General features: G+C 38.7%; 1 protein-coding gene across 2 annotated transcripts in view; it reads right to left on the bottom strand.

Moving 5' to 3' along the window:
* The window catches only part of LOC141801989 (cyclic GMP-AMP phosphodiesterase SMPDL3A-like), a 92,825-nt gene that overhangs the window by 42,525 nt on the left and 37,673 nt on the right, over positions 1 to 12,627 (bottom strand). For both annotated transcript variants that reach the window (XR_012599447.1, XM_074685363.1), the window contains exon 9: positions 7,260 to 7,434. Coding sequence is in view for 1 of the 2 variants with exons in the window: in XM_074685363.1 (XP_074541464.1) it covers positions 7,260 to 7,434 (175 nt within the window). In the remaining variant the exon portion in view is untranslated. The remainder of the gene's footprint in view (positions 1 to 7,259; positions 7,435 to 12,627) is intronic.

Below are 12,627 nucleotides of genomic sequence, written 5' to 3' on the forward strand. Positions count from 1 at the left end.
CTGTTTGTATTTGCTTCAAATGAACATTGTTAGGGCTGCCATGACAAAGATTTAATCACAATCGAGGCAGTTTGAGGAGCATTGGCACGGATAAGACAAAAGAAAGGCAGGCAGATGAGTCATAACCAGAGAAAGTGAAAATGGATTTATCTTTTCTCGCATTCAAAATGGACAATTCAGTATTCCTTTGTATTAATTTAAGAAGGTTACTCCCTTTTTCCCTTGTTGGAGATAAGTGATAACGTAAAACATAATGTGAATTACATTATAGATTTATGACCTTGAAGCTTTTTAGTAATCTTAATACCATTTTGCTGTGGTATCTATGGTAACTTACTGGGCAAGGTCTTTTCAAGATAGCTTCTCACTAATTTATCACTTAAAGTAGGAGCTCGTCTGAAGCTGATAGTTGGAGTGTCAGGAAGGGCTTTTCTAAGAGATGTGTCACTTTCCAATTTCTTTTTATTATTTGTTTGATTTGCTTTGCTTTGCAGCTTTACTGTGTCACAAAATAGACTTGATTAGATGGATATTGTTGTTTTTTGACTTTGCTGTAAGCAGTATCTAAAGTCTTCTATGAGTAGCCTCTCCTTTCAAATCTGTGTCTCAGGTCTAGTGCATTTTTTTCAAAATCATCTTATAAATTAGATTCTTTTAATTCTCTGAAACTGGCCAAAAGGGATGTTATCAATAAGCCAGGGAGAGTGAAAACCGTCTGCTCTCAGAATGGTGTTGCAGTCAGTTGTTTTTCTGAACATGGTTGTATGCTTTGTTTCAGAGAAGGCTGTGTGGTGCCAGGAGAAATGCAGCTGCTGTCGCACGGTAAGTGGCGATGTTTTCGACTAATCAATGGACTGTAGTGTTGTAGCTCCACCTTCTGGGATTGGATCAGTTTAGTCTGGCACCCCGATGGAAGGGTCCCAAAAAGCGGGACAGCTAGTCTCGGTTATTTGGGGATCTGTCACAGGATAAGTCAGTGAAAATGCCGTAAAATGCGTGTGGGACAAACCGAACTGAACTGCTTGGTGGAAACTTGGCTTTAAGATTGCTTTTCTTTTGTATCATAACGCAGCAATATTTTGTGTTGAGAAATGAAGCTAATGTGTAAATGCAAATACTGCACTTCCTTGAGTGTCCACTTGGGGCTGGCTGCAAAAACCAAAAAGTTACCCATAATTCAAGCCCCTATTTAAAGATTCCTTACAACATAGTGAAAAATGTGATTTTGATATTTGTAGATCTGTTTTTTTCTGTACACAGTGTAAGGGTTGTACAACATTTTTCTTAACTAGAGGCGCAGCTGGTGTTACTGAAGTAGCTAGCTGTTTTTGTTCTAGGATGGTCAAAAGTTAGCATTTCCAATATAGCAACTCCCATTTCCTGGAGTCTTATGGTGCGGCCACACCAAACGCGAATTTGCGGTGCGATTACATACAAAGTCAATGCAAAGACGCGTTTAGCCGCCGATTCGCCTCGGGCGGCGCGATTCGCGGGTTTAGCGCGGCGAGTTTGGAGCGTTCACGCGTTTGGGCGGTAGACGCGAATTCGCTCGAGTTCAAAATATTCACCCACGACGTCATTGTTTTGACAACGTTGGGTGGCAACTGCCGCCTGCTCCGGCTCCAACTCCGCCGGAGGATGGAGGAGAAAACAATCTGTGCGGTGTGTCATCATCCAGAGTTATACGATACGACGTGTGTACTCTACAGAGACTGGAAAACAGGAGCAGGCTTGGTTGAAAGTCTCTGAGGAGACAGGTTTTAAATGTAAGGTTTGAAAACATTCGTTCCCAGCTGGATCTGCCTGCACGGGCTATCACTGAGTCCGACTGTGTTTTCCTCAGCGGAGTTTTGAGCCTGATAGAGAGGAAGAAAGAGTGGGGCAGGGGCAGAGCCAGGGAAAAGATGGAAGTTCTCTGTGCTCCTCTCTTTCCTCCACCCCTTCATTATCCCCAGGGAGACCTCCGAGAACATGGGTCGGGGGTTCGGGTGGTCGGGGGTACGGGGGGTCGGAGGTTCGGGGGATCGGGGATGAGATCGCAGGGAACAGCCAAGCAGGGCTGGTGGAGGTGGATAACCAGGGAGAGGCAGCAGGCATTGATTGTGATCTCCAAAGCTTTCACACACTCTCCTGTCATGCTTTTTAAACCACAGCTCATTGTTTTTCAGATGCTCTTTTGGACTTTCGGTCTTTAAATGAACGAGCTCTCCACTCCGCATGCGCAGTACCGCGCGTTCGTGTGTTCGCGCCTCAGCTTGTCAAAAAAGTCCAGCGGCGAGACTCGGGCGTTCACGCGGCGCGTGACAGGCCATTCGCGCGAGTAAATTCGCGTGTTCGCGTTTGGTGTGGCCGCGGCAGAAAGCCTTTTGTGAAACCACCAATACCGAAGCTCCATCGTTACTATGCACAGTCTGTTTTTTTTTTTTTTAATTATTATAATTTTTATTTTTATTATTATTATTATTATTATTATTATTATTATTATTATTATTATTATTATTATTATTATTGAAATAAATATTAATCAATTAATTAGTTATTCAATTCTCCTGATCCTGAATTAGATGACCCTATATAGTGTTGGGGATTGCACATCTAATGGAGGTGTCAATCAAAGCATAGTTTGCAGTGTCTCAAGCCCAAAATGATCTGCGATCTTAACCAGAGTAGAAACTGAATGTGCTGCCCCCTCCAGCATAAAGTTTTTTTAGTTTTTGGTCAAAGTTGCCTGTTTGTTGTTGTTTTTTTTGTTTTTTGTTTTTTTTTAAAAACATAATTTGGCACATTCCCATCACTTCATGTAGACATCAGATAATCTCCCGCTGTATGAAAACCCTTAGAAAACAGAGAGAAAGAGGACCGAGCAGCGGAGGATATGAAGTTGCTGATGCAGACAGAAGTTAACGGAGTGATGCGATCAGTGTAAATCAGCCATCAAACCACATCAAACCCTCATGCAGAAGAATCTCCGTCTTTGCCCGGCAGATAAAAGTGAGTCAGCTGCTCTTAAACACTTACTGGTTTTCTGCTTCAGAGGCAGACCTGCTCAGACTGACTGCCGTGACTCACTGAGGCTGTTTAACAATATTTAGACCTCAGTGTGTTGGTGGTTGAGGGATGACTGCAGTTGGGCCTTTATGTGCACAAATACTGTACAGACAGTTCAACAACAATGCTCACTTCACAACCCTGTGACTGTTTTGCTAAACCTAGCTAAAATGTACTGCACCCTTGATGATCGCAGTGATGTGTTTTGAGCTTTTTATTTGTCAAGCGTAATCAGATCATTGTCATTATGCCTCTCCGTATGTTTCCTGCTCCCATTGCTGAGCCATCGCTCCGTTGGGAATGACTCAGGGCTCGGCAAATAGCTCTCATCAATAATTCAGCCTCTAATCTGTGTCTGGAGACCCGTCACTGATGTGTTATATATGGACACGTCACAGTGATGCACCGGCTTCGGTTTAAAGTTGTTTCCTCAGTTTGGGAAAAGAAGATTTTTATTTTTCCTACTTGCCAACAAACCACCTCAGCTCTGTGCTGACACCGCAGGAAACTAATGCTCACAGGACGAGAGGAGGGGGAGGACTGACAAACGCTTTAAGCATCCTGCCAATGGAGAATTTTTTTATCTATTTATTTATTTATTGCATATTGTAGAGAAGTTGTGCTTTAAGCTCCATATGACTTCTCTGCTGTTAGTCAAGTAATCAAGTTAAATTTCATGGTGTCAGCAATTTTTTAATTACCATAGTGTTTATGGTTTTATCTCCGCTCTTAATCGTTTTATTCTGATACTTCAGTTTAATGAGTGTTTGCTTTGTTATTGTGCATGCAGCTGCTTTTGCTCTTTTATTCTATTTCACATTTATTGATCCCCATGAGTTCTTTATAAATGTGCTTTTTGATCTGATACAGCAGCCTCACTGTGATCATCTCAATGCTCAGAAAGATGTCTGGTAAATTTGAAGTTAGTTTGATAAAAGGGAGAAGTTTGAAAGGAAATTAAAACTTCAATTCACCGACTAATGAAACGCTAAGCCAACATCCAGAAATAAGATCCTGGGGTCTGCAGGTAAACAATGTCAAAGTGGTCTGCAGGATATGGCTACCATTAGCAGAGCTAGCACCAACAGCCTCCAGTCCACATGTGCTGAAGATGAGTTGTCGTATGTCAGTGTAACCAGACTCAGTATATGTACTTTTTATACGGTGGTTCTCTACACTGCAAAAAAATGAAATCTAATCAAGTGTTTTTGTCTTATTTTAAGTAAAAATTGTCTTGTTACACTCCATATGGGCCACATTCAGCTGATCAATCCAGAAAAATGTCTTGTTTTTAGTTATTTAAAGACTAAAAGAGGTCTGAATTGCTTGCAACAAGTTAAAAAAAATCTGCGAATGGAACAAGAAAAATTTGTTAGAAATTTTACTTGAAACTAGAATAATGGCGAAATACAAATAACATTTCTCTTGTTCAGCAATTTTTTTTTTACTTGTTACAGCACTACAAACCTATTTTTTATCTATAAATAACTTAAAATAAGACATTTTTTCTGGACTGGTCAGGTGAATGTGGCTCATATTGAGTCTCAAAAGACATTTTCTACTGAAAATAAGACAAAAACAGTTGATTGGATTTCAGTTTTGTTGCCGTGTAGAACAGTAATTCCCAATCAGGGGTACCCAACCATATTGCAGGGGGTTCGTGGAAATATTTCATGATTTATTTCCAACTTGGAAGTACTGAGAAAAGTCTGTCAATAAAATGGTACATATGCACTAAAACTAGTTTTTGTAAGTTTAAATGCCAGAGCTCAATTTTTTGTGATAAATGTTACAAGAGTTGTATGTAACAAAAGCAGGTTGATTATTTTAATTTTGTGCTTATTTATATTTCTTTAGCCTATTATTAATTTATGTGTTTAATTTGAGTTAAAAAGTAGAAAATGCCAGGGAATTAAATGTTAAAATTAAGGGCATAAAATGAAATTATTTTCTTTAATAATTAGTCTTTTTGTTGTTATGTGTTGTTGAAACAACAGCGCACATGAGTGAGGGGTTACTCATAATATGACAAAATAAATTAGGGGGTTCACAGGACAAAAAAGGTTGAGAACCACTGCTCTTGAAGGTAGTACATAGAAACAAACCAAACTACGCTACAAGATGTCATCAGTCATCTGGGCTTGTTTAAATCTAGGTAGTAGAGAATTAAAAGCAAAGTGGCAGGAGACGTTACATTGACAAGAATGGCTCCTGCCAGCCTGGGGTCCCTCATCCAGGTCTACACTCCTTCTGGCCCACTACGCTCTGCTTTTTAAACACACCTGGTGCTCTCAGCCCAGCACGGCTCCAAATCTCTAGCCAGACTCTTCTCCTCTGTTGTTCCCAAATGATGGAATGAATTACCTAACTATATACGATCCACAGAGCCCCTTTCTACTTTAAGAGATGTCTGAAGACTCATCTGTTCAGGGAACACTTGGGACAAAGAGGATGAGGGACATGATTTAAAAAAATGAATCAATTGTTTTAGAGATGACATATTTTGGATTGGGTCAGCACGACTTGTTTCCCCAAAATTGGGTCACCTGAAAAAAAAATGGGAAACACTGGGCTAGGTTATTCTTCATAATTTAATAAAAAACATAATAATAATTCCTGAACTTAATGGCAGCACCTGCAGCCAAAGGACTTAAGGACTTAGCACTTTGTTCCACTAACCTGTTTTTTTAAAAAATAATAATAATAATAATAATAATAATAATAATAATAATAATAATTATTATTATTATTATTATTATTATTATTATTATTATTATTATTATTATTATTATTATTGTGAAATAATTTATTTATTTATTTATTTATTCATTCATTTTTTCCATTTTAAGTCCTTCATTTAAGTCTTTGTTCATAAACTAGGTTGGAAAAAGTTGAGATGTCAGATCCCCAGAATAAATCTTAAAAACTGACTCACATAAGATGTGAACTTTGGGGGAAAATATGGCTCCAGATAAAGTCTGTTAACATCATCATTCAACTTTATTTTCACTTGGTCTGGTGTTAAAAAAGCAAACTAAATATCGAAGAATCGCAATCTAAGTCGAATCGTAAAAAGGTGTATAGTGAACAGGTTGTCCAGGCAGAGGGAGCCATATTTAACTGCTTTCTTTCCCCCTGACAGTAAGTTTCCCTCCTCATATTTTGTCATCCTTGAGAAACAATTTTGGATGTATAGTCGTGTAAGATTCAAGGAGAGCCACGCTGACGCTTTGGCATCTATCACGCACAAATCAGATAATCTGTCCGTCCATGCTGCTGCTTCTTACTCAACACTTTGCTCGTAGAAACACTCCCTTGTATCTCACTTCAACTAATGGAGCCCAACACGAATTGGCAGATGATTCACAAGGATGTTGAGAAAGCAATAAAACAGCTCCCCCTCCACACACACACACACACACACTTAAACACACACTTACACAGCGACATTCCCTCCTGGGTTTGGCTGCTAACCAGAGGACAGCTGTTCCCTCTTCAGTCTTTTATCTGCAGCTTTATTTCAGTAATGACGCTAAAGGTGCGCTGATGACAAAGAGCGGCAATCTGTGCCTTAAAAAAAACTTCAGATCCAAACCCAATGAGCGCTGCTTGATCCGTCTGATTCTCTGATTTCTATCTTCCACGGGAGAATAAACATGAACCACAACTCTCCTTAAAGAAAACCAAACAGACAACTACAAAGAATCGCTTCTTTGCATCATCTACCTGCCCAACCAGCCTTGACAAAACCACCCAGCAGTGTGAAATCAGACTGGAAATGTCATTATTCCTTTTCATTGCTCTTTAAATAAGCTCACAGCTCTGACACGCTGCTCCATTTGTTCCTAAGTGGAACATTTCAACGACTGCAGGGAGGATGAGAGAGCTGGAGGTTTATTCTGCGTGTTAGAAGATAAGAAAAAGTCATTTAGAGTCCATTTAGGAAGAAGTTTTCCGCTTCTTTCACTCAGCTGTGATGTGAAAGTGAAGGTGTTGGAGGGAAAAGAAGGCAGGTTTGTGTTTTATAAGATAGTTTGGTGGGAGTTGTCCTAAAATGAAGGTTCAATCAGTGAATGATAGGGATAACTTTGGGAGATCTCTGAGCAGAGGATCAGACATATTCATGCCAGGATTGGCTTCAAATATTCCCTGACATTTACATTCGCAATCGCAACAAAATCAACATCCACAACGCCGGCTGAGCGTCTTACCTGCAGCCCCTCGATGGCCAGCCGCAGCATGCTGGGAGTCAGCTTGGACGCCTGCTTGAAGGTGAAGTTACTCCAGTCGATGATGAGGATGAAGCCGTTGACCTGAAGCTCCGGGTCTTCGATCATAGACTCCAGAGAGAGCAGGATCGCCCGCAGTATGTCCACAAAGGTGTATCTGAGTGAAAATACAAAAAGAATAACATGGAAATTTAAGTCTGTGTTTGGAAGTGACCATTAGTCCTAACCTTCTGTTATTGGCTGCAGCGTTAGCGGCATGCACGACTGCAAAAAATCGTCCAGTTAACTAATTACACTAATTGGTGGCTGTTTCTGTCTCCCACAAACAGTCTTTTAAAATAAACATGCTGTGATCAGTCAGTGCATCACCAAAACCAGGTTTTCATAACCTTAAATATCTGCTTCAACCTCCACAAAACCCACTGCCCCTCAGACTTTAAATAACCAACAACTATTGATACCTTATCACCATCTTTCCAGTCACTTCCAAGTCAAAATGCCTCCTTCAACAACTCCTCAAATCTGGATTTGTTACTTTTTCTTCTTTATACTAGTAAAAAGTAAATAAATGTGGAGATAGGACATTTGGTTGCAAGAGAAATCCTTTGGCAAACACCAAAAGTGAACAAAACAATTTCCTTATCATTAAAAAATGTCTGGAACGTGGCTTTAAAGCAGGTACAGAGCCAGGATTTTAGTTTTGGGTGGACCCAAAGTTACAAAATTTGGTAGATCATTAATTTAGTTAATAAAAATGACAGATTTTGTTGCTTTTTTTGTACATTTTTATAACCTTTTTGTGCATCAGATGGATCTACCTGCAATCGCTCTCCATGGTACTGACCAAAAGGTGGCGCTTCAGCACACCAGTCAGCTGCACCACTACAGCTTCTTATAAGCTGTAAGAGCAAGGATGTTAACCAGAGTTAAATAAATGAATAAATCAAAATCTACAGTCTTTCCCAAATTAATAATCTGATTCTGCCCACATGAAACTGATGTTTCATGACCTTTTTTTCCCAAACGGGCTAAAAAAATATGGCTGATTTTACAAAGTCAGAGCATCTAACGCAAACAAAACAATCATGAGGTGACAGAATTTTTTTGCTCTTTTTATTCACTGGAAAAAAACTGAAATCTTATCAAGTGTTTTGTCTTATTTTCAGTAGAAAATGTCTTTTTAGACTTAATACGAGCCACATTCACCTGACCAGCCCAGAAAAAAATGTCTTATTTCAAGTCATTTCAAGACAAAAATGAGGGCTGAATTGCTTTTAACAACTTACAAAAAATCTGCCAATGGAACGAAGAAAGTTACTCGTATTATTGTTTCGAGCTAATTTTTCTTGTTTCATCAGCAATTTTTCTTTTTACTTGTGAAAAACATTTCAGACCTTAATTTTGTCTTTAAATGACTTGAAACAAGACATTTTTCTAGACTAATAATTTTGATGTGGCTCATATCAAGAATAATAAGACAATTATTACTTAAAAAATAAAACAAAAACACTCAATGAGATTTCAATTTTTTTTGCAGTGAACCAATTTAAAAACAAATATATAAAAAAAATATTTTAAAAAATTCAGGGTGGGCCTGGGACCTCTGGGCCCACCCATAATGCCGCCCCTGCTTTAAAGACTAAAAACAACATTAGCTGTTTGTTTAAAAGCTCCTAAATTTGTCTCGTGTCAAAAGCACTGACTGACAAAAGCAGGATATGAATGTTTTCATCAAGTGGATAAAAGTTTAAAAAGAATAATAGAGTTTCATGAATAACATAAAAGTTGTCAGTGTGGAGAATACTCAAATGTAGCAGCTCTATGTGTGTGTGTGAGTGTGTGTGAGTGTGTGTGTGAGTGTGTGTGTGTGAATCTTTCAGCTGTGACGGTGAGCTGACTGCTGCTGCTTCTTCGGCGCTCTCTGCCTCGTTGGGTTTTCATCCAGCTCTGATGATACTGGGGATACTTCACTGTCCTATTAAAACGAGCCAGTGTTTGTCTGATTTGTTTCGCCCTCATTATCTCGTCTCCTTCTTTATTTCCCTCTGATGCTTCATCAAGAAACCTTTTGCCTCCCTGAAGAGACGATAAATATTCAATCTTAGTTTTCTTAATTGGCAGCTGAACAATCGCAGCTGAAACAAGAGAAATCACAGAGTGAGTCTACGACTGCAGCTTCAACTCTCACTCGCTGAAGAGCTTCTGCTGCCCGTGTTGGCTGGATGAAACACGGATAAAAACCACCACATGAGACAATCAATAATGTTAATGTATACATTTATGATCAGGAAAGAGAATGTATCACTAAATCTAAAGATCTTGTGATTCATAGGTTGAAAACTTGAGTTTTCTCTACCCTTAAAGCTCCTACCCGAAGCGCGCTGATTGTTCACACAGAGGCCAACGTGGTGGTCAAATTTTTCAAAACAATCAGGACATAACTGCATCCAAAAGTCAAGTCTTCATCACCTTGTTTTTAAAGGTAAGTCACATTTTAAATATGTTAATACTCCAATCAGATCATAAAATACTTAATTGGAACAACTTGATGATTTAAACTGAGTTTTAGATTTTCAGACAAAAATATAACAGGTGTGAGTAATTCATTGGCTGATGTTTAACAGCTTCCATTGGCTGAAATTATGGTTCAAGACTTTTGATATGATGAGAGAAGTTTGCAGTTATAAAAAAATATATATTTTACAGGATGAGCTAGCCCAAGAAGATTTACAGGGAAAATTAGTGTCTGTTCATAGAGATTGCTCAAAGAATTAAACAGGAGGTGGATTGAAACTAAATTTTTCCTGTGAAGCAAAACCACGTTAGGCAAAAAAAAAAGAAGAATACACTGTGATGAAAGTGGGAATACTTTACAAAAGTGCTCCTCTTGCTCATCCAACCTGCTGGTAAATTTATGGTGGCCTTTTAGGACAAAAATAAGTACCATCCTCCATTTTTATCTTTATTTATTCATTTATTATTATATTAATTATTATTTATATTTATATTTTACCATCAAAAACCTGTTATTTTGCATTTAACTAAAATCAGTTTCTTCTTTGATCCTCCATTATTATTATTATTATTATAATTATTATTATTATCATTATTATTATTATTATTATTATTAGTAGTAGTAGTAGTAGTAGTAGTGGTAGTAGTGGTAGTATAATAAAAAAATAAAATAATAATAATAATAATAATAATAATAATAATAATAATAATAATAATAACAATAATAAAAAATAGTAATAATAATAATAATAATAATAATAATAATAATAATAATAATAAACAGTAATAGTAATAATAATAATAATAATTATGATTATTATTATTATTATTATTATTATTATTATTATTATTATTATCATTATCATTATCATCATTATTATTATTATTATTATTATTAATTTTATCTTATTATTATTATTATAAGCATCATTATTAGCATTATTGTTATATAAATATTATCATTATTATTGTTTTTTTTTCTTTTTACCATCAAATACATATTTTTTTTTAATTTAACTGAAATCAGTTTCTTCTTTGTTGCCCTAAAGGTGAATCACTGTGAGCCACTCCCTCAAAACAAAACAAAACAAAACAAAACAAAAATAAACCAAGTATGTTACTTGTTAATTCAATCGGTCCCGTTATCGTGCAAGATGTAACCATAGTATTCTGGTGTTAATGCACTTAAATTAACCCTGTAATGCCTGTCCCTTTTAAAAATACCCAGCAAATCTTTTTGTTTTCCCTTCGGGGAATTGAGACGTTAATGTTTTAACAAAATCCACAAAAAATATTGCTATAACATTCATTCATTCATTTTGTCAACCACTTATCCTGTTCAGGGACGCGGGTGGCTGGAGCCTATCCCAGCTGTCATTGGGCAAGAGGCTGGGTACCGGAGAGAGAACCTATGCATGCACACGGAGAACATGCAAACTCCACACAGAAAGGCCCACCGGCCAAGCTGGGATTTCTACCGACCCTACTCTGAGTAAATACTGCACACTGGGTCTTTAACTTCTGAATCTGTTACCCTCCTTTATAGACAAAAACCTGTTAGTTCCAGTGAGACAAAAGTTTTATATAAACAAAGTGAGCCTCAAGCTTAGGGGAGAAAAAAATCTTTTACAGTATCAACATGTTGAGTCTCAACTGATTCATGAAGAAATTATTGCCCACACTGCTTTAACACAACTGTCTTTTTTCTCCTTCACTTCAGAGAAACTTTCACATTTCTGAACTGGAGGGTTTGTTTTCCTCAAGATTAAAAGAAAAACATGAAATCCATTTCTTTAATTCTTAAGTTTGGATCAAACTGACTTCACTTTCTCATCCATGAGGCCCTGACCTCAACCCCATCCAAAACCTCTGGGCCAAACTGGACCCCATGTGTGGGCCAGATCTCATCAGTCTGTTCCAGAGCTGGACAGCACAGTGGCTGAATGGGAACAAATCCCTCCAGCTATGTGAAAACATCTGCTGAAAAGGCTGAAAGCAGCACGTTGGAGGCTTCAAGCAGCTGCCTGGGTGTTATTTCAGGGTGTCCATAAACTTTTGACCATGTTGGCGTTAGTTTTTCTATTCTGGCTTCAACTCCTACAGCTGATTAGAGAAGGAACATGGGCTGAGGCTTTAAACTTACTGCGTGGTGCTGAATGGACAGCTCCATGATCAAACTGTCATTTTTGCTCATAATGAAACTTTCATTTGCTCAAACCCTCCCCTCACATCCTGTGTTAGTACCTGCTCTGGTCCCAGTTGGCTGCAAACAGCACCAGAATCTTCCTGCCATATCTGTCCAGGTTGGAGAGCACACCTGGGAAGCCGTCCTTCAGGGCCTGTTTGATCCCCGGGTCTGTCGCCTTCAGGTTTTTGAACATGTCCAGGTTCTGCTGTCGGTACTCAAAGTACTGAGCCAGCAGCCGAAACGCCTCGAAGTGGTTAAACTTCCTCGCCCGGAGGAATCTGAGGATGAACGCGTCATCTGTCCTGAGGAACCCGATGTCCGGCCGCGTAATGATCATGTCCCGGACCTCCTGGATGTCCTGGTGTAAAGTCTCCGGGTTCTCTTTCAGCTCCACCTTGGCCTTCTCCAGGGTCTCTGGAGAGAGGCCAGCCTGCAAGTGAGTCATCTTTTGCAACAGCTGTCCCTCCACGGGGGACCACAGCAGAGAAACAACACGATCAATAGTTAGCTCCAGCAACAGGGTGAAGAATGTTCTCTGCTGTTCTCTCTCCTGATCAGAAGCTGGCTTCAGATGGAGGCCTGCTGCTCTGTAATCCACCCTGAACTGGCACAGACGCTGCTGCTGCTGCTGCTGCTGCTGTTGTGATG

Source organism: Halichoeres trimaculatus, unplaced genomic scaffold (genome assembly GCF_033239565.1).
Source record: "Halichoeres trimaculatus isolate MK-OKI-2021-1 unplaced genomic scaffold, fHalTri1.1 fHalTri1_scaffold_13, whole genome shotgun sequence".
Lineage (NCBI taxonomy): Eukaryota > Metazoa > Chordata > Actinopteri > Labriformes > Labridae > Halichoeres > Halichoeres trimaculatus.